This window comes from Helicoverpa zea, chromosome 11 (genome assembly GCF_022581195.2).
Source record: "Helicoverpa zea isolate HzStark_Cry1AcR chromosome 11, ilHelZeax1.1, whole genome shotgun sequence".
NCBI lineage: Eukaryota > Metazoa > Arthropoda > Insecta > Lepidoptera > Noctuidae > Helicoverpa > Helicoverpa zea.
The window spans coordinates 12,106,652-12,133,284 of NC_061462.1; the positions used below are offsets into that span (position 1 = coordinate 12,106,652).

The following is a 26,633-nucleotide window of genomic DNA, read 5'->3' on the forward strand; positions in this document are numbered from 1 at the left end:
TATGGTACCCATCGCACCAGGTGCTACTTTCTAGATACATGGCATAAATAAAACATAAGCGAAACAAAAGTTATATTCGCTCACAAAAAATTCTTCCTTGGTATATGAGAAAAATTGGTATTTACTACTAGGTACCTATTTATCTGTTCTCTGTCCTGGGAGAATTGTTTCTGCACCTAGATAAAAAGTTAGCCTTTTATTCTTATCATTCATTTCTTCATTTTTATCTTCTTTTCGTTAATTTTCAAAACGTAGGTTCACCTCTATTACGCACGCGCTGTAGCCAGGTAGCATAGCCAATTATTTGCTGATATCATCATGCGGAAACCTCGTGTACCTGACAAACCAGAAAAGCCCAATTTTATGGATGAAAGCACATTTCCTACCTTTATAGTGAAATTGTGACTCTTTTGAGTTTCCCAGTCTGCTATTCTGTCGATTAGTATATTCTTCTGTTTCTACAAAAAACTAACCTGGGTATGTCTGTTTTATTAATTATTTATACTTACTTCAAGTGTTAAATGACCTCCTAGAAGTCTAGACAATAAAGATTGTGTTCACCTAGACTGAGCTATTTCCTTCATAAGGTCATCCGTTTGCGTGCTCCAATAAGATATACATCTCAGCAGTTATTTATGGACTACTTTATCTCATTTATGGTCGAGCTGTCTGCATGCAGGATATTTTTTTTTGTGTCAGGTGAACAAAACATTCGATTCCCGGGTCGGATTGAAATCGGAGAGCACGTAAATGTGGGTCCTGCAGTTGATCTTACTCAAGTGTTCCGTCTCAACGAACTATGAGAGTAAAGGAATAGAAAGACCTACCACCTGCCACCTAGAAAAGGAAGGAGTGCACCTGCGTTTGCGCAAACTCTTTTGCACCATAAATTATGTCCTGCGCAGTTGGCTGATCTCCTTATATGAGAACAACAGCCATAGCCGTTAATCGGCTTGGACGTCATCACTAGTTATTAATTGGAAAAGTCTAGACAAATAGCCTATTTTTTCCAGTCTAGCGTAAAAAAAGAATTATTACGTTGTGACGTTGTTTGAGTCATACTACATTTATCATTTGAAGAGATCGTCACACACAGGTGGACGCGGGCAATGCTTCTTCATGTCTAGTTTATAAATATCGCGTTTTTACACGCAATGATATTTGAGGAAGCGCGAAATTATGCGGATAGAGCAGACGGTATTATTTCACAATGTCTAATATTTTATGATGAATAGATTGTAAGTTAATAAGTAAAATTATGACCAGAAGGAGGAGAAGTATAGCTACCATACAGTTAAGTTTAAATTGGCTCAACTAAGAAAAAGATACTGACTTAGACTTAATAAAAAATAAGTAAATCTGTCGGTATATCGCGCTTTCAGGCTTATACTACTGAACTGATATTTATGAACTAGCTTCTGCCCGCGACTTCGTACGCGGATAAAGTCCCTTATGCCAGCGACTATGGGGTCAGCAAAATCAAAGATCTGAACCGTCTGATATTGAATTTTAAGGGCCCGTTGACTTGAAAACAACGGAATACGCATAGCCATTAGAAACGTTCCATATATTTAATTTTTGTACTTCGACGGCAAAAGCACAGCAGACTTAACAAAACGCTGAGAACTGAACCGCAAAAGACGTGACCATAGGAATAAAAGTAGTGATTCTAATTAGTCCGCATTTAAGTTGTGTGTGGCAAAAATATTACACGTATTAATACGTTAAAAAACATTAAATGTTACTGAGATAACAAAGTCGTGATGACTTAGTGTAAGTCGTGGTGGTTTAGTGGGTAGAGAACCAATCTCTCAAGTATGAGCGTGCGTCTTTGATTCCAGGTCTGGCAAGTACCTGCCAATGCAACTTTTCTAAGTTCGTATGTACTTTCTACGTATAAACTGTAGGTTCCGGCTGTCATTGAACATTCTTGGCAGTCGTTATGGGTAGTCAGATGCCAGTAAGTCTGACCAGTTTTACCAAGGGATATTGGGTTGAGCGGGTAACTGGGTTGTGGAGCTCAGATAGGCAGTCGCTCCTTGTAAAACACTGGTACTCAGTTGCATCGTGACTGGAAGTCGACTCTAACATAATTGGGACAAAGGCTCTTGAGATAATAACGACAATAATAATGAGATATAAGCACCGCAGGATATCTGAGGCTGATGACGGGGAGTAGCGACCCCGGTGGGCTATATATACTGAGTTCTCCAGGGAGAGTATACTGACCCCCATCTCCGGCCGGTCGGAGTGAACCATGACGGGGGTAGGTCTCACGCCTCTGGCTTGGCTTGGCCGTCCAGAGTGGAGTCGCTAGAGCAGGGTAAGTAGAGAGGATAGGTGCCTCGTGGTAAGTGACCCACAGGGAGCGCGTAATCTGCGTTTAAAATCCGCCGAGGTATCCTCACACTTCAGCCGCTCATATCCCAAGTAGTTTTCATCAACAGTTAGCAATGGTATAGCACAGAACCGGGGATTGACTTTTTTTTAACGACGTCCACCGGGGATTGTCCTCGGGTTCATTTCTATAGTGTATAAAGGAATAATCGTCGGTTTTGTTTCACCATTTCATTAAAGTTGTCTCAAAAGGGCTTCAGAGTGTTGGCTTCGGCCCCACGTTTGCCTCCCAAAAATTCGGAACTCTGTAGTCCCGAGGTCTGGAAGAGACATACAAAATAATGATGAGATATAACGCAACAAAGTCGGAGAGTGGGGGCTCGTGACGCCACGTCTAGGTATGTAAAATTTGTACTAAGCAGTGACTTAACACGAAATTCAAGTTATATCTTCGTTTTTATTTGTTTGTGAGAAGGAGAAAAGAAAAAATACGTGTCCACTATTTTAGGATTATCTAAAAGACGGACTAATTACTTTTTTTGATTCACCATACCTATTTCATAACATTCATTTCTATACATTTCAAGTGTAGTATTGCTCTTGAAGTTCCACATCAGGTGTTCCAGATCTTCGATGTATATACGTCAATAGAGAGTGCTTATCAGGTTGAACCACTTTTGCTAAAACGTCATATCTTTATATGCTATTGTCTAGCTGGGCTCCTGGAGTTCCACATCAGGTGTTTTAGATCTTCAATTTGTATAAGTCAATAGAAAGTGCTTATCAAATTGAACAACTTTTGCTAAAACGTCATATCTGTATATGGTACAGAGAAGCTGGGCTCTTGGGGTTCCACATCAGGTGTTCCAGATCTTAAAATTTATTATCTCAGCTGAAAATGCTCATCATATGAAACAATTTTTGTCATGGCATCATTTTTGTATCTCTTATAGTTTTGTTGGTCTGTTGGTGTTCTGCATCAGGTCTTCAAGTTTCGAAGATAAATTATAGCCTATATGTTGACCAGGCTTAATACTGATACAACACAGAAAAAATCATTGAAATCCGTTCAGTAGTTCCGAAGATTAGCGTGTACAAACAAACAGACATACAGACATACAGACATACAGACATACAGACATACAGACAGAATTTTTTTTTTGGATTTGTGCTCCATTACTGTTTCTAAACCCCACCCAATTATTATTTTTTAAATATATTCAATGTACAGACACAGTTTTTTTACAGATTTATTATATGTATAGATGTATAGAAGTAACACCCAATTACTCTAGCTAGACCCTGAAAAAGGACATAGGCTACATTTTACCCGCCTGCGGACAAAAATTATGTCGATGGCTGTAGCTAGTTATATCTCAACTATAACAAATGGCCTCTCTAATTTAATCTGAACTAATATTCAGAAATTTTCGGTTAATGGTATATTGGTTCTAACTGTATTGAAAAGTGATATCATGGAATACGTCACTATCCTAACAGGAGAGATTTTCTGATGTCATCATTCACAAAGAAAATGTTTGTGAAAGTCTTCAGTTGTTTATTGATATTCACATCAATGGGATTATGTAATACTAGCTATTTCAGTGACGTCACTCGCGTCCCAGGGAAACTTCTTCCCGCATGCGGATAGTGAGCAGCCCTTGTCTTTTCTCAGGCTTTGGATATATTTTGTTGTGTTGAAGGGAAATCGTCAAACGACCCCTCCCGCTGTGGGTGCAGCGTGAGGGAGTGCCAGACTCTTTCTGTCTAAAACCCAGAATGTACCTTCTTAAGCCCTTTATGTACCAGGGCCGCGGTAACTCTTTCGAACTCGCAGCCCCGGCAGGCTTTGGCCCTGGTGGGCCCCACTGAAGGTTCTGGAATATCTATGTATCAAATTTCATTTAAATCGGTTTAGTAGTTTTCTTCAGTTTAATAGACGTACAGGCAGAGTTAGTTTCGCGTTTATTATTTAAATAGGTAGTACTTTTATCGATATGCGGGAAGTCATTCCGTCGAGGCTCGGGTGAAATCGCTAGAATCAGCTATTTAATTTGCATAATAATATGTACGTATTATTATAATCATAATGCTCTTTGAAACTATAAAACTGCTGAATAAATAAGTAGATATTATAACAAATTGACGTCAACTTGACGATTTCATTGATTCTCATACTGTTGCAGTCAATATTTACTTATGTAGGTGTTTAATGAACTAACTTCTGTCAGCGGTTTTACCCGCAACCCGCGGGAACGACTTTGTGCACCTGGATTAAAAGGAGCCTAATCTAGATAAAAATGAGTTAACTTACCCCCGCACTCAGAAACATTCAATGATTACTGAAGTCATCACTCCTTAGTGACGGATTGTCAAAGAAATCCTTCACTATACTAGGGAATGGCTTAAATAACCATTAATGGCCTTACTACAAAAACTTAAACACCTGATTTACACGTGTCTAAAAAAATTGTGGCTGCAAAATGAACCATATGTCAACGTCATAATTTGACATTTTTTTAGACAAGTCTTAAACTTACGTTTAACAGTTTTTGTGGTAAGATGGTAAATGTCTCAGAGTGGGGGCTTAAAGATGTTTTCTTAATTTTTCAAATCCTTCCAGTAGGTAATTATTAAGATTAACGCGTTTAAACAAACCAATCAATTTGTCAGGTTTATTAGTACTGGGTAAGTAAGCATAGATAGAAGTGAGTATTTACTGAGTACTGAAGCCTGCTAGAGTCTCATCTAATGGGATTTACCAGAACACACCTACTTACTGTATATTTCTTATATAGGTAGGTATGGGAGAAGTAAATATGTTGTACAGTCAGCACCAAAAGTCGATGAACAGAATCAACATGACAAAACACCTGTTCACAATAAAATGCCATAAGTTATAGTCGCAACTAGGAAACAAAACAGACTGTACACCAGAAACTTACAAAAGTCGTTAAACACGAGTATTTCAAAAGTATCTGTGCACTAGTATTCCTAAAGTCGCTGTACACCATCAATCCAAATGTCGCTGAACATCATTGTATCAAAAGTCACTAAACAGCAGTAAATACAAAATTAGGTTAACAAAGTATATTTTTAATGTTGCCGTGTGTTAATGTACTTTTGACGCTTATGTTGTTCAGCTACTTTTGGGACAGTACTTGCTTGACCTTAATAATGTATGTTAACACGTTAGTATCTATTTCAATAATTTTAACAATTATTTTGGAAATACAATCTTTTGCAAAAAAAGCGGGCACCTATGCGAAATCTTAGTTTTAAGGACTTTACGTGTATTTCAAAGGGTTTTAATGATTGTAGTATATTTCTAGCATCAAAAGGGTTAGCCAAGCATGCGTGAGAGTGTATTCTAAATTTGAATTTTGTACAATTGCTAAGAAATTGGTTAAACCTTGTTTTGGACTAATTGCTGGCAGAAAGTTCGTCGGCGTTTTGAAAAGTTTTTGAAGTGATTTTCAGAAAACTGATAATGCAGTCTTAATTAATGTACCTTTTTGTTAGATCAAAACATTTTTGAAAAACTATGCGTATTTGATAAAATTTTCACCTGCTCTAAATGGGCTATACTGATGATTGATGGCAATGTTAAGAGTTTCGGTATTTAGTGTAAAGCGTTCTTCTGTTTAGATATTATACCCACGTGTTTTAAAATATCGCTTTTTCATAATTAAACACTATTTAGAGGAGTATCAGTACATTGGGCTGCGACAAAACCAATTTAAAGTAAGCAGTGCCGATCGCAACTCGTCTCCTATCGTACTTTGACATTAAGAAATACCAAATTTTGTGATAAATGTTAAAATTAACCACATGAAAAATGATGAGGAGGGTTTAAGCTATCTAAAAAGTCTAATTATTGCCGCGTTGAAGCTCTCTATAACTCCATAGGTATCGGGTTACTAAACGATGATTTCGCTGAAAGGGAGTCAAGAATTCAAAGGTATTGACCAAACGTATGTTTCTTAAGAAATGAGCAGATAGCCAATTATTGTTATGATTTAAGCAGGAAAGTGCTGTAGATGCTAGGAAATCTCGGTTCAGGCAAGTTTATTTCATAAAATGTCCGTGGGATGAAAACACGCTATTTGAACGCTCAGACTCATAGATCTTCGGAGGTCTACGGAGTTTCCCAAGAGACGAGGTTGTTTGAAAATCAGTGATTACGAGACCTTAAGACCTCGTGCTCAGTCTATGCGGTATTTTCTGTATTTTGTAGAATTTCAAGATTTTTAAAAATGTTAAAGTCCGAAAGGAGACGAGTTGTGATCGGCACTGCTTACTTAACTGCCTCGTTGGTCTAGCTGTCGCAAGTGTGGCTGCTGAGCACGAGGTCTCGGGTTCGATTCCCGAGTCGGGCCGAAATCGCTTTGTGGGTTTTAGAAGACTTTCACAAAGCAGCCCGAAGCCTGGAAGTTGGTGATTGATTCACCCGTGCATCGGAGAGCACGTAAATGTCGGTCCTGCGCCTGATCTCTTTCCGGTCGTGTCGGATTGCCGTCCCATCGGGCTATGAGAGTGAAGGAATAGGGAGTGCACCTGTGTCTGCGCAAATGCTTGTGCACTATAATATGTCCTGCGCAGTTGGCTAATCTCCTTACATGAGAACAGCCGCCGTAGCCGATAATCGGCTAGGAGGACATCATCATCATCATCATCACTTTAAATTGGTTTTGTCGCAGCCCAATGTACTGATACTCCTCTAAATAGTGTTTAATTATGAAAAAGCGATATTTTAAAACACGTGGGTATAATATCTAAACAGAAGAACGCTTTACACTAAATACCGAAACTCTTAACATTGCCATCAATCATCAGTATAGCCCATTTAGAGCAGGTGAAAATTTTATCAAATACGCATAGTTTTTCAAAAATGTTTTGATCTAACAAAAAGGTACATTAATTAAGACTGCATTATCAGTTTTCTGAAAATCACTTCAAAAACTTTTCAAAACACCGACGAACTTTCTGCCAGCAATTAGTCCAAAACAAGGTTTAACCAATTTCTTAGCAATTGTACAAAATTCAAATTTAGAATACACTCTCACGCATGCTTGGCTAACCCTTTTGATGCTAGAAATATACTACAATCATTAAAACCCTTTGAAATACACGTAAAGTCCTTAAAACTAAGATTTCGCATAGGTGCCCGCTTTTTTTGCAAAAGAGTGTATTTCCAAAATAATTATTAAAATTATTGAAATAGATACTAACGTGTTAACATACATTATTAAGGTCAAGCAAGTACTGTCCCAAAAGTAGCTGAACAACATAAGCGTCAAAAGTACATTAACACACGGCAACATTAAAAATATACTTTGTTAACCTAATTTTGTATTTACTGCTGTTTAGTGACTTTTGATACAATGATGTTCAGCGACATTTGGATTGATGGTGTACAGCGACTTTAGGAATACTAGTGCACAGATACTTTTGAAATACTCGTGTTTAACGACTTTTGTAAGTTTCTGGTGTATAGTCTATTTTGTTTCCTAGTTGCGACTATAACTTATGGCATTTTATTGTGAACAGGTGTTTTGTCATGTTGATTCTGTTCATCGACTTTTGGTGCTGACTGTACCTACTTAGGTATTTGCTGTATAACTTTGTTTCTTTTGTGTACAATATTTCAATTATTATTATGTGAATGTTTAGAATAAATCCTTTTCAAAATTGGAGAGATTAGAAAAAAATGTGTTTAGATTTTTTATGACGGAATTACATCCGACCATGGATAGTAAAAATATTAACTTAAGTAGGTCAACATCTCCTTTAGAAGTTGGCTAAAAATGTTTAGCTATCAGAGTATGTACGCAACAAGAAAAACAATTGAAACAGGCCATGGCCAGTACTATTTATTTGTTTTCCTCTTCTTTCTAACAAAACAGATTAAGCATAATTGACATTTTGAACCCATCTTATTTCATGCGTATTTCTAGATGAGTAGGTAACATAACCCAGGTATTAAATAAACTATACACATAAAAACTAAGTACATTTGTACTGAAAAATCTAGGCCATTTTTCTGAGTACAGAAAGCAGATTATACGCACAAAATTTATTATAAGGTTTAAACATACAGACCAAACTATTCTAGCGTGCAAGATTCGCGGGTGTCTGCCCAGAAAAAATCAAGGACGACACACTATTGGCAAAAAGAAGCTGCTCTGCCAACATTAAATAGAACGTACAGCCAATCAACAAACCACACGTGACTCTTATCGCATCAAGATAAAGTCTAAATTGGAGTAACAATCACTTTATCAACAGCAAATCGATTGGTCATAACAATTATACATGACAACAAACTTTAGTAGCGCGCACGACGCGAGTGAACACACACGTGCTCGTGTTTAATTAATAAAATGAATATTATTTCGTTGGCTATATGGACTTTAGAAAAAAACTGTTTTATAGTTTACAGTGGACTTATAGTTTGTTTTGTGGCGTTTACTTTGTATCATAAGAATAAATTGGAAGAGTATTATAGTGAGAATTCGAAAAAAGAAAAGTTGGCGCGAACTGGGAATGGCGGGAAAGGTGACAGTGACAGATAAACTTTTTTACTTACTTTTTTTGTCGATACCTCCATAGACGAGGAAACGAAAAAAGTATGAGTCATAGTTTGGAGAAAATAAATAAGTTATAATTTAACATAACTTAGGTACTTTGATTGAAATGGTCAGAGGAAAATGCATTCAGGATGAAATATTTTTCCTGTTCTGACCCCAATATTATACTAGTTGCCATGGTCAAAATATTATTCATTAAAATATGATACCGTTGGTATTTGCAAGAGGTTGAGGACATACATTAGCCATACTGTTAAGTATTTGTTAGTCATTAATGACTGCTGTTACAAAAAAAGCTTGCTTCTTACTGTCGAATTTAATAAGTTAACAAACACAAAAAATACTAATTTGAAGTAGATGTTCGTATCTGGCCTTCTCGTAGTATTGGTATAATGTGGTCTTTTGTTAATAATAAACATAAAAAAAAATATTGTAAAGAAATACTAACGGCTTATCTTAGTCACGATCAAGTTCTTCTGATGCTAATAAAATGATTCGTGGTAAAGGAATGCATTCATTCAACTTGATTGGTGCTTGAACCCAAGACTCAGAAACAAAGGTTTTCGTGGAGATCGATTTTAATCTTACCAAACTGGTGGGTCCCGGCTGTCATTTGAACATCTTTGGCAGTCGTTACGGGTAGTCAGAAGCCAGGTCTGGCAATCAGCCTTACCAAGGGGTATTGCGTTGCCCGGGTAACTGGGTTGAGGAGGTCAGATAGGTTAAATGACTTTTGATTTTTTTATTTTGATTTTAACCCCAACATAGTTGTGAAAAATCTAGGAAGATGAGGATATTTTTATAGCTACATGTCTATTAAATTGTGTCAACCGCAATATTATTATCAAAAAGGACACGAGGAAAATAGGTTATCGACAATATTGTTATTGTTGAGACCCCTTTGACCTTCTACCATATTGATTGGAAAATTATAGTTTTGACTTGTTAAACAAATTAACCTGCGTTCCTATATTCGATTCCCGGGCAAGGAAGGAATAATTTCTTTAAAAATTAAAGTTTTAAAAACTAAATGCAGTTTTTCAGTAAGTAAAAATTGCTGACGATTGAATCAATATTATTATGCTAACGTCTTCAAGGAAACGCATAAGTAAGCAATTACTTAGGTATAAAGGAAAATATGTTAATTAACTGCAATGCGAAGTAATTAATCTTGATTCGATTCATGTCGTAATAACCTCCGTAATAATTTATATACTAACTTTTGACATAGAGAATATACATTTGCAAATAAATAGATTATTTGTTTGATGAACAAGTGTTGTTCCATTAATTTTTGTATTTTTATAGACTCAGATTTATAGAGTTTTAAAATCTTATAAAATGACCTCATAAAACCACATTCACACCCAGATAAAAATTATACCCAAAGCCTAATGTTTTCTTAACACAGAGACAAACATTTTAGAATAAACGCACACTGCAGATTAAACAGTCGACCAACAGTTGACCAGATATACGGCAATTTGTTTTAAAGAAAATCTTAAGGGCCTATTCAAACCTGAGCGATATTCGCTGCCGCTGTGGGTAGAAGTACATACCGCGCGGGAGCAGCGGCATGCTTCCCACCCCTCACTCCGCGAAAATTTCTTACCTCTCTGAGCGAAACTCGACTACCGCGCGTTATTCTACCCACAAGGATAGCGAAATCCGTTTTGGTGTGAACAGTATATTATCGCATACCCTCTGGGTTTTCTCTGCCGCAGATGGTAGCGAATACCGCTTAGGTCTGAATAGGCCTTTCAGGCCAATTAAAGTTTTCAGTCGGTCTGATAACGGCTAAATTCCAGATCTAAGTGCCAAACAAAATATCGGCCGACTAATTTGTAATGTACTCAAGTAATTTTAAAGGATCATGATGATAGTCCACTTTTTTGTGTGTATATTTTTTATTTTCCTTGTTGAGTCATTTTAGGCTAAACTGCAGGTTCGGTTGAAGCTTTCTCAAGGACAAGATATGAAAAAAATTAAGGAGTTAGAGTAGGATCTTTAGGCAAAGATGATTTTACTCAGGTAACTAACTTTTCTTTTTAACTAACTTTTCAGGTCAAGTAACTTTTCTGTCAGAAGTTTCAATCGGTGAAAATTAAGACCATGTTCTTCCTCGATAAATGGTCTATCACACAAAGAATTTTTTTTTCAAATCCACTCAGAGTTCTTGAGTTTAGCGTTACAAACAAACTAACAAACTCTTCAGTTTTACTATATTGGTATAGAATTAAATAACACCACAGACAGGCATTTCTTACTGTTGTTCTACTGAAACTGAGAAAAATATTAGATACAGTTAACGCTGAAGAAAGAAATTAACCGTTAATTGAGTTATTAATATGCCAGGCAAAAACTCAGACAGGAAAAATAGCAGCTATACTTAATTACAATGTCACGTTACGATATTAGTAAGTTATCTATACTAACATAAAGACGAAATATTTTTATTTTGTTTGTATCATCCGAAACTACCGACCGCTATTTCACCCCGGTACGTGCAGTGGTTCCCACGGGACGCGAGCGAAACCGCGGAAAAACGGCTAGTATGTCATAAGAATTAAGTACTATTCTCATTTACATAGGTAAAGGTAGCTTATTTTTTTGGGGCTCCAGTACCTAACGCGCCAAATTTTACTGCAATAAATTCAGCTATTTCACCAAACCGTTTCAATTAACAAACAAACTCACATCAGCATCATACATTTTACTTCATTAAAATATCAATGGTTACGCGTTTGTGTAAATCAATTAAGTATACATAGTTTTTATAACTTTAACTCTAGTTATAAATAGGCACATATTTATTTTATTCTGAAAAATATTTATTCATCTGTAGATTTTATGAATGCGCTAATAAATAGGAAATTGAGCAAATAGAAATACTATAGCATTGTATGCAAAATATCTAGTTCATAGTCAATTAATTGCCAATCGCTATTTGGGACAATTCGGTACAAATTGACCTATTAGCATTAATTGCTTAAATGGCATAAATAGGCTTTGTATAGGTTGTTCTGAATTTTGTAACATATTGGGCTCAGTAGCAAACGAATCTCTTTTCTCCACAGAACGATTAGATTGACTTTGCAGAAAATGTAATTCATCACCTGCCTAGCCTTTTCTCATCAGCTTCTATGTTGCAGACGGCATCCATTCTAACTGGATGCAGCTGAGCATCAATGTTCTACAAGGAACAACTGCCTGCCTGACCTCCTCAACCCACCTGGCCAATCCAATAGCAATTGACAGGACAGGTTGTCAGACTTTCTAGCTAATCAGACCACCATTACACAATTTTTAGAGTTTCGTTCCCAAAGGTTAAAACGGGGCCCATATTGTTTTCGCTCCTCCGTCCGTCCGTTCATCTGTCACCAGGCTGTAACTCATGAACCGTGATAGTTAGAGAGTTGAAATTTTCGCAGATGGTGTATAAATTTCTGTTGTCGCTATAACAACAAATATTTTGGAGGGCTGCCATACATCAAAAGTGATTTTTTCGCTCATTTTATAAATAATGGCACGGAACCTTTCATGCGTGAGTCCGACTCGCACTTGACCGGTTTTTTTAACTTGCCTTCCAAAAAAAAACTGCAAAAAATATAAATAAACTGGATCTATTGTTTTAACATTACAAATGTGGAGGACGACAGGAAGTTACTCGTTGAGCAATGAACTAGATAATCAGACGGTAAATGACCTAGAATTGTGATAAATTTTACATTATATTGTAACTAACGAGAATCCTGGCAATATTAAAAATAAAGGTCATAATAACTTACTTATCTGGATTTTTAAACGAAGAGCAGAAAGCGAGGGAGACATTTTACATTTTGCCAAGACTATTATGTAACATAATTTAAACGAAGAGCAGAAAGCGAGGGAGACATTTTACATTTTGCCAAGACTATTATGTAACATAATTTAACATAAATAATTATTCATCACAATACTACTATTACCGTTTTTCCGCGGTTTCACCCACGTCCCGTGGGAACAACTGCCTGTATCGGGTAAAATATAGCCAACAGTGAAAGAACTTTTGAAATCTGCTCAGTAGTTTGGTAGCCTTTAGGCTACAAACAAAAACTGTCCTGTTGATTATATTAGTACTATAAATTCTAGTTTCATACCTAAGTAACGAAAATTCTAACACAACCTATAGACCAGTTTGATTTCCATTTTGTTTTATAAATCATCCTCCGAGCCTTTTTCCCAATCATGTTGGGGTCGGCTTCCAGTCTAACCGGATTCAGCTGAGTACCAGTGCTTTACAAGAAGCGACTGCCTATCTGACCTCCTCAACCCAGTTACCCGGGCAACCCGATACCCCTTGGTTAGACTGGTGTCAGACTTACTGGCTTCTGACTACCCGTAACGACTGCCAAGGATGTTCAATGACAGCCGGGACCTACAGTTTAACGTGCCATCCGAAACACAGCCAATGGTGTCTAAGATATACTTAGAAAGTACATACAGACTTAGAAAAGTCGCATTGGTACTTGCCTGACCTGGGATCGAACCCGCGCCCTCATACTTGAGAGATTGGTCCTTTACCCACTAGGCCACCACGACGTTTTATAAATACTTACCTATTTTTCAAATAACAAAGGACCAAATAACACAACATACCTATTATAATCACACAATTTATTTAAAGCCACATAACAACTACACAAAATGAGGTCATTGACGCAAAACAATTACAATTAGAACAAAAACAGATTATTATTCCGTAATAATCATAATTGCAGTGTATTTCCAAGATGTACACAGTCTGGAGATCAAGGCAGAACACGCCAGTTATTCATAAAAACCAGTCAAATGTGAATCTAATTGCTAGCCATTTATTCTTGACACGGATTTGAAAGTAAATGGAGTGCTCATTCTGAATATTAAGAGGATCTTGTTTGTGAAAAACTTCACAATAGGTATTTTATTACTTTAATAACGATTTAGTATTTACAAGCTGTTCCTCCGCTGTTTACCCCATCGCGATCCCAAGATAACTTCTCACACCCGGATAAAAAGATAGTCCTTTCTCAAACTTTATAGATTCGTCTTGTAAAACAAATTTTAAATCGTTTCAGTAGTTTCGGCGTGCAAGCGCGAATGACATAGAGACAAAGATATTTAGCTGTAGAAGGGTTAAAATACATATAGGTAATCAATTCGTCATTAACAGACGACAAGGAAAAATCAATTTTCCAATAAAAAACAAAATCATTTCATCGTATTTGTTACAACCAAGTTCTGTACTGTTACAATTTTATTTCTAACCAATGATACTTAAAAACATTGGAAAATAGATCGATACACATGATTTATTTATGAGGTACCAATGGTTATAGGACAAGGTCACTACTGAATGCCATGACTGATGGTAATATGGTACCTATCTTCTTTCATATGAAATAGCATATAATATAAACTTTACATTGATTTTTACCTATTGTTTTTGCTGAAGAGTCATCATCTGCCCAACCTTTTATCAACTATGTTGGGGTCGGCTTCCAGTCTAATCTTCGAATGAATGAATGGAGCGACTGCCTATCTGACCTCCTCAACCCAGTTACCCGGGCAACTCTACACCCATAGGTGAGACTGGTTGTCAGTGACTTCTGATCAAAGAAATTCTTTGATCTGAGGAAATATCGTACTGTTAAAGTAACGAACTTTTTGTGTGGAAGATATGGTGTTTACAGAAAACAATGGATATGGCTTTAATAATTTATTTTTATAGAAACCGGATATTATATCTACTCTAAAAATAGGAAGTGTCATTGCCGCTTGCATCGTGCAGTCAACGACTGATAAGGTTATCAGTCACTTTTATCTATACAAATATACATATTGCGTTAGAAATGTATGTAGGCCAGTAGGTTACCCAAATACATGTTTTAAACCAGGGTCAGTTAAAGATTTGGTTTCTTTCTACTCCTGTTAATATAGGTACCTAATTAATCCGGTACTGACCTATACCACCAACCCGCATTGAGCAAGCGTGGTGATTACCGCTTAATCCTTCTCCGTGTGAGTGGAGGCTTGTGCCCGGCAGTGGGATTATGAAAAGGCTTATGATGATGATGATATTAACCTATAAAAGGACTGTCTAAAAATTAACGTTTTTTTTCAAATGGGCAAATTCTAGTCGTTCCTGAGATTAGACGTTCAAACAAATATAAAAACAAACTCTTCAGCTTTATAATATTAAACAATAATTATTGTAATGTTATGCGCAGACTATGTACATTAGATACAATGTAATACATAAATAACATATCATACATAAATAACTAGAAATGTTATTATAGTTATGTCGACCATTATTTGTTATCAAAGTCACGATATATTTCAAGGGAAATTATTACAGTAATATATTTTAAATGAACTGTAGTTGAACAAATGTTGATAACGTGTAATTGGACTATTTTAAATACATTTACATGAATATAGAAATAATGACTGTCTTCCTTCGTAGATTAGGCAGAAATGTTCAAAACTAGCTCTTCTGTGGTTTCATATGCGTGCCGAGGAAACGACTTTCCGTATTTAGATAAAAATTAGAATGCGTACTTATGTGTTTTTCTGAATATTTATAAGCTACACTACATCAAAGTTTCATTAAAATCCATCCAGTGATTTTTGCGTGACAGAGGAACAAACACACTTATATTATAATGTTAGTATGATTATTTATCTTCCGCCCGCAATTTCACTCGCATTTCAATTAATTAAATAAACCTGAATAAAATTTAAAATAAACGTTATCATTAACAATACAGCCAATTACCTATATCTTCGTCAGTCGACCTTTTCAAAAATAATTGCCTGCCACAAGAATAGTATCTTGGACTTTGAAACCGTATGCAGCGTGATAGATAAGTAAACGTGAAAATAATCATTTAGAGTCCAATTAGTGAAATACATGGAAACAGTTAATTACTAAATTAACATTATTGATAAGCATATATTTGCATTATGAGGTATTTTTAATTGGTTTTATGGAATGTCATCAAATGACTCCTCTCGCTGTAGGTGCAGCGTGAGGGAGTGTCAGACTCTTACTGACTAAAACCCATCATGTACTTTCTTAAGCCCTGCACGTGCCAGGGCCGCGGTTTTAATTGTTTTACTGAAGAGCCATAATCTGTCTAGCCCTTTCCCAACTATGATATAGGGTCAGCTTCCAGTCTAATCGGATGCAGCAGAGTACTTACCAGTGTTTTACTGAGATTATCAGACCTCCTCAACCCAGTTACCCGGGCAACCCAACACACCTAGTTAGACTTTCTGGCTCCTGAATACCCGTAGTGACTGCCAAAGATGCTCATATTACTTAGGTAGATAAATAATAGTACCTAGGTAACAAAATAAAGGTTGAAATCGGTATACGTTAACCAGTAAAATCCGCTATATATTCAGCAGTAAAATAAATTACAAAGGAGTAAATAATTTTAATTACAATTAACTAACAATAGTGGGCGTATTCACTATAACTACAGCACATTAAACAGATGTTCGTTTGTATAACAGACGCTACTTTCTCAGAAACTGCGCGGTTAACCGCAGTGGAGTTATTTTTGTACCAGTTTATATAAACTAGCAATTATTTTCATGTTGCGGTTATTAATAAATTGAATTGAACCGAAATAGTGATAACATATTTTTAATGAATGAGAACTTATACCTATCTATCCTAAAAGTGGTCTTGACCGAAACTTGTATTGAAAAAAAAAATAACTTTTATTAACTTCCACTGCAATTTCTCGTGGAATTATTCAAAACTTGGGAACTATTCCACGCAAGATCCGTTCACGATCACGTTTGTTGTATGGGAGCCCCCCAAAATATTTATTTAATTCTAGTTTTCAGTATTTGTTGTTATAGCGGTAACAGAAATACATCATCTGTGAAAATTCTCTAACTATCACGGTTCATGAAATACAGCTTGGTGACAGACGGACGGACGGACGGATAGAGGAGCGAAAACAATGGGGTCCCGTTTTAAACTGGTTTTTAATAACCAGCATCTACGCTAAATTTTTGCTGCGTACTTTCATAATACTTAACATTAATATTTGGCGCAAAAATGCCAAATCTTTTAAAAACAACTATCAATTAGTTAGCATACAATTAATACATATAGGAAGAAATAATGCAAATCAGGACAACGTTGACCTTAACAAAGCAGAGAAATCAAAAAATCTCAAATCTATTTTTAAAAATTTCCAGCTCGAGATTTCCAAGATGATGGGGACGATGACCCCGATCTTCTGGTGCCATCGATCCCGGAAGACACTGCTCACATCCCCTACAGGCCTCCCAGGAGGTCTGATGATGAGATCCTCACGAGGTCCCGGGAATACTATGAGCTGATGGCAGAGAGAAGGACCGTGAGGTCTTTCAGCTCGGAGCCCATCCCTCAAGAGGTGTTGGATAATCTTATTAAAACTGCTGGTAAGGATATTATAAATTTTCAAAAATAAGTAGTCTTCTTAGGGGGTCTACGTCATTCATCAACCTCCGAGCCTTTTTCTCAACTATGTTGGGGTCGGCTTCCAGTCTAACCGGATGTAGTTCTTTGTATGTAGCTTAGGGGGTACGTGAAAGTAACATTTTTATAGGACCTTCCATGAATCTCATGTGAAAGAAATAGTTCAGAATTCCTAGAGAACTTCTTTTGCAAAACAAAGGCATAACTTGCTTTTTTCCTGCTTCTATTATCATTGGCAACTACACACCTGTTCTATTTTAAACTTACCTATGCGATACAGTACATATATATTTTTGCAACTTTTCCTCAGCAGAACATAATTTTCAATTTATTAATCACTTTCATAGTGAGTTAGGTACTTTTTATCCGGCCTTTATAATTACATATAAATCTCCTTAAAAGCATTTATAGAAAGTAACCACATACCTAATATTTTCTAGCTTTCTAATCTAGACGAGAAATACCAGGACTGCATAAAAATGTAAGAGTGAAACTTGTACTACTAGTCTATAGGGCTCCGAGTTTTCTTGGTTTTGCGTAATATCGTACGTATGATATCCAAAAGGTTATAGATATAATAAATGTTTATTTACGCAAGTTTCGTAATGTGGTAAACTCGTGGTTCTAGAAGGATAAACTATGCAAAGCATAGTCTTTCCATTGGTAGGTGATATTTTTCATAATGACATTATTTCATTCAGATTTGAAAGACCCGAGTCCAGGCAATCGTTACAGTGTTTAAGACAAAAAGTAACATAGTTCACACAACCAAGAGCATTTCATCACATTGTTATAGTAGTGGAAATTAATTGTGATAGTAGTAAATCTGAGTTTGTATGTACTCTCTAAGTATAACTTGGACACAAATGACTGTGTTTTGGATGGCACGTTAAAGTGTAAGGGCCAGGCCACAACAGTGCGTTGCGGCGTCGCATCGCAAAAATCAACGACGCATATCATATTAATCGCATAGCTGTGCAATGTTGTTTTTGCGATGCGACGCCGCAACGCACTGTTGTGGCCTGGCCCTAAGTCCCGGCTATCATTGAACATCCTTGGCAGTCGTTACGGGTAGTCAGAAGCCAGTAAGTCTGACACCAGTCTAACCAAGAGGTATTGGGACCCCTCAACTTAAGGGGGTCAGATAGGCAGTCACTCCTTGTAAAGCACTGGTACTCAGCTACATTCGGCTAGACTGGAGGCCGACCCCAACATAGTTGGGAAAAAGGCTCGGAGGATGATGTAATAAATCTGAGTGACAAGTCTGAGGCCACATTTGAATCTTTGTTGTCATATTTTAAGATCTAACTGCGCATTTCTAAAGACAAAAGGTTATCACAACAAGTCACAAATTAGATTAACTAGTATATACGCGTGTATTAGCATTCTGCTACTGGCCTCCAAATAAAGGAACAAACGTTATGCTTATCATAATATCAAAGCAAATAGATAGTAATGACGGTGATAAAAACCACGAAACTGAAAATGATAAAAACAAGAATTTCCCAAATATTGTTAACGGAGTTGATGGTGTTAGTCTTTATACTATAATTCATTAGTTTGTATGTACTGTCCCACTGCAAAAGATTTTAAAACAAATTATCCGTTACCGTCGCTGTTTGTGGCCAGTCCGAGAGGAAGCTGTCCAAGTCTTCTCTCCAGCGTTTCCTTGGTCTCCCTCTCGGTCGCCTTCCATCCTCAGAGATCCACTTTGTGGTGGCAAAACTAATAAATTGTAGAAAACAGAAAAGATATATTTATCTGTTATAACCAGCTACTGCATTGATAAGAAAAGTTTAAGAAAGCAAAATCTGAGAAAGGTAACAGAGATAAGTCTTATCGGCGCCTGTGTATTTATTTACTTTTTAATTAATACGGTCAAGGGCCAATTCAATAAAGATTGTGTTAACTATGTAGAAAGATGACACCATTTTAACAAGAAATATTCATTTGATGTACGATACTTATTTTTTTTCTCACTGTCCCACTTTTGTAGTAAAAACGCCAGGGAATACCCTGGCAATATTATTCATTCATAAGTAGTGAAACTATTTGAATAATACTATTTGTAGAAGAATTAATGTCTATACTATTAATGACATCGATGATATTGTCGACTGGTGACATAAAGTGAAAATTGTTTGCAATGTGACTCTGAAAATAAAGAATTTGAATACTTTTATAGTTATATGAGAAGAAATCATGAATTTGATCCGAATCAACTTAGTTCATATTTACCGGTTGATTTTGATAGTAATTTTATTAGCTTTATTATGTGCAGTATATCAACAAGTATTGTCAATCAAGCATAAAAGAAGTAGTCAAGCAATAACAATCGACTTGGATATCGCAGATTATGGAACTAAGCCTACTCTAGAACCGAAAACAGATGTAGGACAAACTACTGTTACCGAAGATGATATAAAAGCTCAAATAAAACGTATCAACCTAAATCAGGCTGTTTATAATTGGGTTTTGGGTCCTTTCAACTACCATTCCAACATTATAGTGATACAAGTGCATTCAAATATATTCAAATTTAAACAATTGCTGGAATCCTTAAAAAACGCCAGAGGGATACGAAATAGTCTACTCATCTTCTCTCATGATTATTGGGACGAAAAAATCAATGAAATAGTCAGGAATGTCCGCTTTGCCAAGTATATACAGATTTTCTATCCATATTCGATACAGTTGTACCCAAACGATTTTCCTGGGGAAGATTTCAAACTTTGCACCGAGGGTAAAGTCTGCAAGAATTCTATCGCGAGAAATGCTAAAGCTGCCCAAGCCAAACACCATTGGTGGTGGTTAGCAAACCAAGTTTTCGACAGCATGGCTATCACGAATAACTTAAATGAAGACATCTTATTCCTTGAAGAAGGCGATTATGTCACTCCAGACTTCTTGTACACGTACAGATTGCTGAGAAAAGTTCAAACCTCAAAATGTGAATATTGTGAATTTTTGAGTTTGGCTGCTCACAAGTATACTGGTCCTTACCAGTATCGCAACGTACAGGACACGATTCTTATAGAAGTTTGGACTGAAAATATGCAAAAATCCGGTTTGGCTTTCAATAGAGAAACTTGGAAAGCCATCAAATCCTGGAGCAAAGATTTTTGCTATCACAACGACGCACGCTGGGACAAGTCTTTGAGAAATTTAAGGAATAGAAAATGGAATAAAAATATGTATGTGCTAGCAAATCATGGTCCTAGAGTATTTAGTATTGACAAATGTAGAGCTATAGGGGATGATTGCAAATCGCTGGCTGATGTAAAAAAGATCATTGCAAGCATATCTCGAGAGTTATTTCCAACGGGTATACTAATCAAGTTGAAGAAAGAAGAAGTGTTTAATGAGACTGAGCCTTCAGGAGGTTGGCTTGACGTGAGGGATCAAGAACTCTGCATGCATTACACTAAGCAAAGCCTTTGGTACTAAACTGTATTTTTTACTTTGTTATGAAATTATATTTGCATGTTTTGTTACTGTAACTTTTTATGTTTCATTTGCATTTCTGAGATGAGGTTAATGACCTGGCAGACGTTGACTTCAGACGATGATTTAGGGTGCGTCCACATCTGGCGAATGCGCCCCGAATGTGCAGCACGCGAGCCGATCGCGAGCTGTCCGCGAGCTGCGCGCGTGCATTTTTGTTCGTGCGCCGCTTCTGCGCCGCCCGCGCGCAGCTCGCGCGCGACCTAAGCGCCGCACGCGAGCGGCGCGCAGGCGGCGCGCGACGTCTGCCATCTTCGATAGTACTGAGCCAATATACGGAACTGTAAGGGCGAGAACTGATTGCGCGCAGATCGCGCGCCGCTCGCGCGCTCTATACGAGCCTTGCGTGAGTTGCGCTAAAGAGGCGCACCGAACTATTGCAGTGACTGCACGCGCGCAGCTCGCGGACAGCTCGCGATCGGCTCGCGTGCTGCGCATTCGCGGCGCATTCGCCAGATGTGGACGCACCCTAAGGCATGAGGTCTTTCACGCTTTGATTTAAAAGAATAAAGAAATACATGTTTAACATAGGTTTATATGTTTTAGGAATTCAATACCTATCGTCAAACTATGTTAATCATTTTCAGTTTCTGATGCAAAACAAATTAACATAAAAAGCTTACCTGTTACATCAACTTTTAGACAAGAAGTTTGGCTAGTTTTTTAGAATGCGTCCTTTTTTATCATCAGTTGTCATCTCATCGAGAATGACATTCTCATTTATGGCAGATTATGTTACGATATCAGCTATGTAATTTATTTATTTAATTTAATGAATTTCTAAACTTACAGTATTTATTTTCAAAATTATATGTTATTGTTAAATTATCGGGGACCATGAGTTTAAATCCGGAACATTTTGTCCGTATGTTCATCATTATATTCGTTGTCGTTATGTCTACAATATGCTATGGAATTTACCAACAAGTAAAATTCGTCAAAAGGCAGCGGAAAGATCTTCTACACAACTTCAATGACGACGGTTGTGATAATATCACGTATTCTGATTATGTACAAGAAAGGTTCAGAATAAAACGACATACTATGCAAAACATACTCAAAATGAAAGCTCAGATTAGGAAGATAAATAGTGAACAAACTGTGTATAATCAAAGGTTGGGGCCTATCGGGAACGATACGTATATCATAGTTATACAAGTTCACTCAAATGTGTACTACCTCCAACAGCTTTTATTATCCTTAAAAGTTGCCAACGGAATCAGAAGAGCATTGCTTATCTTCTCGCATGACTACTTTAGTCATGAAATCAACACAATCATCAGAAATATTAATTTTGCGAAGTACATACAAATTTTCTTTCCTTATTCTATACAATTGCACCCTCATGTGTTCCCTGGAAATGATGAACAGTTTTGCAATGAAGGGTATGTTTGCAAGAAGTCCAAACTGAGAGACCCTGAGGCAGCCCAAGCCAAGCATCACTGGTGGTGGGGAGTTAATCAGGTCTTTGACAACATGGAAGTCACAAAGGGTTTTAACAGCACTATTTTATTTCTTGAAGAAGGCGATTACGTAACCGAAGATTTTATATACGCATACAAACTTATAAAACAGGCTAGATATTTACATTGTCCGTTTTGTGAGGTATTAAGTTTAGGGGCTCATGAGCCTGAAATATCTAAATACGAAAAGAAAACTATGATAACAGTTGAAGTTTGGACAAATACTCTTTCCCGATCAGGTATAGCCTTTAACAGGCAGATCTGGAATGCTTTGAAAGCAAACAGCAGAGAGTTCTGTTATCATGATGACTACAACTGGGACAATTCCTTCAGACATGTTGGTATTAAGAAATGGGAAGGTAATGTTTATTTAACAGCTATAGCTGGTACAAGAGTATTTCATCTTGACAAGTGTGATGAAAAAGATGTTGGATGCAAAATGGAATACAAAGTTGCAGAAGTGGAAAAGTTTATTAATATAGTCTTGAGAAAACTATACCCATGGGGTATAATCATGGTGGTTAACAGAGAAGAGGAATTTAATGGTACTGCTGCAGGATTATTTGGAGATATAAGAGATCGTGAACTATGTATGTATTTCACAGAACACAGTGTGTGGTATTAAATTGTCTGTTTGTGATGTTTTTGATTTTGTAAAAACTATGTCAATTACAAACTGATATACCTAAATATAATGTTTTATTCCGTACTGCCAATAGTATAATTGCATAGTTGTCTTAAGCACGTCTACATTTTACTATGAAATATATAATATATAAAAAAAACGCAGACCTGCATATAATCTTTGAAGATCTATTTTAAGGAGTATATATGAACAATGATAAAGACAACATAGTACATAATCATGTGATATATTTATTCTCAAAACCAGTTACAAAATTAAACCACGTAGATGTCAGTACCATATACTCCCATTAGCAAACTGCATACAAAGCTCATGATCTCTAACATCAGTCCAGTAACCAGATGCAGTGCAATTAAGGTCTTCTTCAGCCGTCACTTTAATTTTGATACTCAAAGGGTACAACTGCTTCTTAATATGTTTTATGAATTTCTTCACGTCTTCTACTTTGTTTTGCAACTTGCAAGCAGGGTCTTTAGGAGCACATTCTTCAATACGAAATACTCTAGGACCATCTATAGCTGTTAAATAAATGTTACCATCCCATTTCTCAGCACCGACATGTTTTAACGACTGATCCCAATTTGAATCATTGTAATAACAGAACATCTCTTTCCAAATCTTTATGTTGTGCCAGATCTTCCTGTCGAATGCAATAGCAGTTCTAGGCATCGAGTTCTTCCAAACTTCCATAGCAACGATAGTCCTTCTTCTTCTGTATCTAGGCAGGTCAGGATCATGTGCCGCCAAGCTTATCATTTCACAAAACGGACAGTGTATATCCCTCGTGTATATTAGCAGCCTGTACACAACCAAAACATCTTCAGTCACATAATTGTTTTCTTCAAGAAATAAAATTGGTTGTGTATAGTTCTGCAAAATACGTAGATGGTCAAAGATTTGGTTGGCTTGCCACCACCAATGGTGCTTCGACTGTGCTGCCTCAGGATCCCTGTAGTCAGCCTTCACACAAGGGAAACCTTCGATGCAAGACTTTGGTTCAGCTCCAGGAAAAGCGTTTGGATGCAGCTGCATAGAATATGGATAGAAAATTTGCATATACTTGGCAAAATTAACAGTTTTAATGAGCTGGTTCATTTTATAACTGTAGTGATCGTGTGAGAAAATGATAAGAGCTGTATTAATGAAAAAAGCCCTTCGTAAAGAACTCAAGAGCTGCTGCAATAGATATATATTTGAATGGCACTGTATTACGATGACATAAGTCTGATTGTCGATTGGCCCTAGCTCATTGTTGTTGACCACTTGCCTAGTATTAAACCATTTTATTTGCGTTTTGATTTTATAAATTTTCCGTAAATACATTCTCTTATTTCTGAACAGCTTCCCTCCTTTTTCCAGTTTTTCATCTTCATCGTCATCACTGTGAAAGTTCTGAAGGAAATCTTGTCGTTCTTTTTTAATATACAAGACATGCTGGTAAACTGCATAAATAACCATGGATGCAATCATTAAAAATAATAAAAAGTAGAAACGTAGCGAATGTAGTATTTTCCTCATTTTTGTTAAAATACAAACAATTTCAAAGTAAAATTACAACAAATCAGATTGAAAAATTAATGTCACAATCATGTCAAAGTTGTAGATACTGATTAAGAAGGATGATAATGGTGCTACCAGAGATAAAAAAGTTTTACAAGAATATAAAAAATCAATAACAGGTACCAAAATTAGCTATTCAAAGAACCAATTCATCTATTCCAGGTACTTCTCCATCAGGGGCTCACACAGAACCCTGGACATTCGTCGTCGTCCAAGACCAGGAGATGAAAGCAGCCATAAGAGAGATAGTAGAAGAGGAAGAAGAGTTGAACTACAATAAGAGAATGTCCAGACAATGGGTGACGGACTTAAAGCCATTTGCCACGAAGCCACTGAAGCCATATCTGTCTGATGCACCAGCGCTGGTGTTGGTGTTCCGACAGACGCACTCCTGGAGAGAAGATGGGAAGAAGAGGATGCATTATTATAGTGAAATCAGTACTGCGATCGCTGCTGGGATTTTGTTGGCTGCTATTCATGTGAGTAGATTTATATACCTAATTAACGTTTTTTCTCCTCTAGCTGGCTGAGAAGATGATTTAATATCGAGGAAGGCTGTAGCTCTATACTTTTTATCTGGGTGCGTGGAGTAATTCCCATGGGATGCCGGTGAAATCTCTGATGGAAGCTTAAAATAATTTGAAGAAATACATGGTAGCTATTCTAATCCACAGCATTTAACAGTTAGAATCACGCCATATATTCAGTTGTGTTTTCATGGGCTAGTTTATTGTAAACATGCAATAAATAACAGATCAAAGCATTTATTTTTGGCTGTTGATTATCTAGCAGATATTCGTCATTATTAACCTTGACTGTTGATGTAGGCAAATAAAGTTCAACCTAGAAAAATATTTTATTATCTCTCGCGTAAATGGCAATTGCTATATTGGCCTCGTTTTCAAATAAGCAATAATCACGTCGTTTAATTTGTTTAAAGTTGTTTTGCATTTTATTTGCATTTCAAATGCAAACCACTGGTTAGATCTTATCATATTCAGATCTATTTACGAAATGGTACCAAAATATATCCACATTAAAAAATATATATTTCAATTCTCTTTCTAGGATGACAATATCAACTGTGACAACAAAAGGGTTGAAAAAAACCTAAAATATTGACAGTAGTACCACGGGTAGTTTTTTCTTGCCCGTGGTACCACCAGACCGCTTGGTAGTACTACGGGAAGAAAAATTTGCCCGTGGTACTACTGGTAGTACTATTGTTAGTACCACGGGCAACAAACGTTTCTGATAGTCTTCAATCATGGTACCTTGACTGATTTACTGAAAATACTTTCTACATCTGCATATGTAACTACTAGAACACCATATTCCCATGGCATTGTGTCCAACTCTTCACTGATCTCTTAATTCATATATTTCTTTTTATATTTCAGTACTGTGGCCTAGTAGCCCTAACTTCAACTCCTTTAAACTGCAACGCCCGTCTCCGGGACCTGCTGTCCAGACCCCTCAATGAGAGGCTGGAGCTTCTCCTACCAGTAGTCAGACCCCATGAGGACACCACCGTGCCTGATCTCCAACGGAAGACTCTAGAAGAAATCATGGTGAAGATCTGAAAGGCTGATTTGTGATATTCTTGTATATATTTTTGAGTTACTTGATACATTATGATCGGTGCAGATAGGGCTACATGTCGAGAACTGCTTGTTGCTGTGTCTGCGCCGGCCCTAAGGATGTTTTCTATTTGAAATAGAATTGAGAATTGTTATAAAGTTGTATTATTTATCGCTAATGAGATTAGCAAACAATCAAACCTTTCATATTGGGAGACTGTTTTTAATGCAAAACAATTAATTTAGAATGATAACACGGAGGAAGGAAAGATGAGCGTGTAAGCCATAGTAGGAAGGTTTCTTCTAGGTTAACTACGAACCGTGAGCGTAATGAAACTGATCGTGAACTCATAAGGCCTTAAAATATCTGTCAAAGATCGGTCTTGATTGGTGATGTCACTGACCTCTATATTTACCACTGGACCGGCTGTTCCGTACGTTTGACAGCAA

General features: G+C 36.8%; 2 protein-coding genes across 2 annotated transcripts; both read left to right on the top strand.

Moving 5' to 3' along the window:
- The first annotated feature begins 8,660 nt into the window (after positions 1–8,660).
- On the top strand, positions 8,661–26,338 carry LOC124634640 (iodotyrosine deiodinase 1). The gene is made up of 4 exons (XM_047170295.1): positions 8,661–8,895; positions 17,169–17,393; positions 24,766–25,082; positions 26,004–26,338. The coding sequence occupies exons 1-4, from the start codon at positions 8,721–8,723 to the stop codon at positions 26,184–26,186; spliced, it is 900 nt and encodes a 299-aa protein (XP_047026251.1). The 5' UTR covers positions 8,661–8,720; the 3' UTR covers positions 26,187–26,338.
- Positions 21,560–23,022, top strand: LOC124634639 (alpha-1,6-mannosyl-glycoprotein 2-beta-N-acetylglucosaminyltransferase-like). The gene has a single exon (XM_047170294.1). The coding sequence runs from the start codon at positions 21,772–21,774 to the stop codon at positions 23,020–23,022; it is 1,251 nt and encodes a 416-aa protein (XP_047026250.1). The 5' UTR covers positions 21,560–21,771.
- Positions 26,339–26,633: the final 295 nt, after the last annotated feature.

Bases quoted from the DNA above. Each gene is read 5' to 3' on its own strand.
- LOC124634640 (XM_047170295.1), top strand. From the start codon at position 8,721: ATGAATATTATTTCGTTGGCTATATGGACTTTAGAAAAAAACTGTTTT. The intron at 17,394-24,765 runs GTAAGGATATTA...CATCTATTCCAG, and splicing joins TAATCTTATTAAAACTGCTG to GTACTTCTCCATCAGGGGCT. The intron at 25,083-26,003 runs GTGAGTAGATTT...TTTATATTTCAG, and splicing joins TTTTGTTGGCTGCTATTCAT to TACTGTGGCCTAGTAGCCCT.
- LOC124634639 (XM_047170294.1), top strand. From the start codon at position 21,772: ATGAGTTTAAATCCGGAACATTTTGTCCGTATGTTCATCATTATATTC.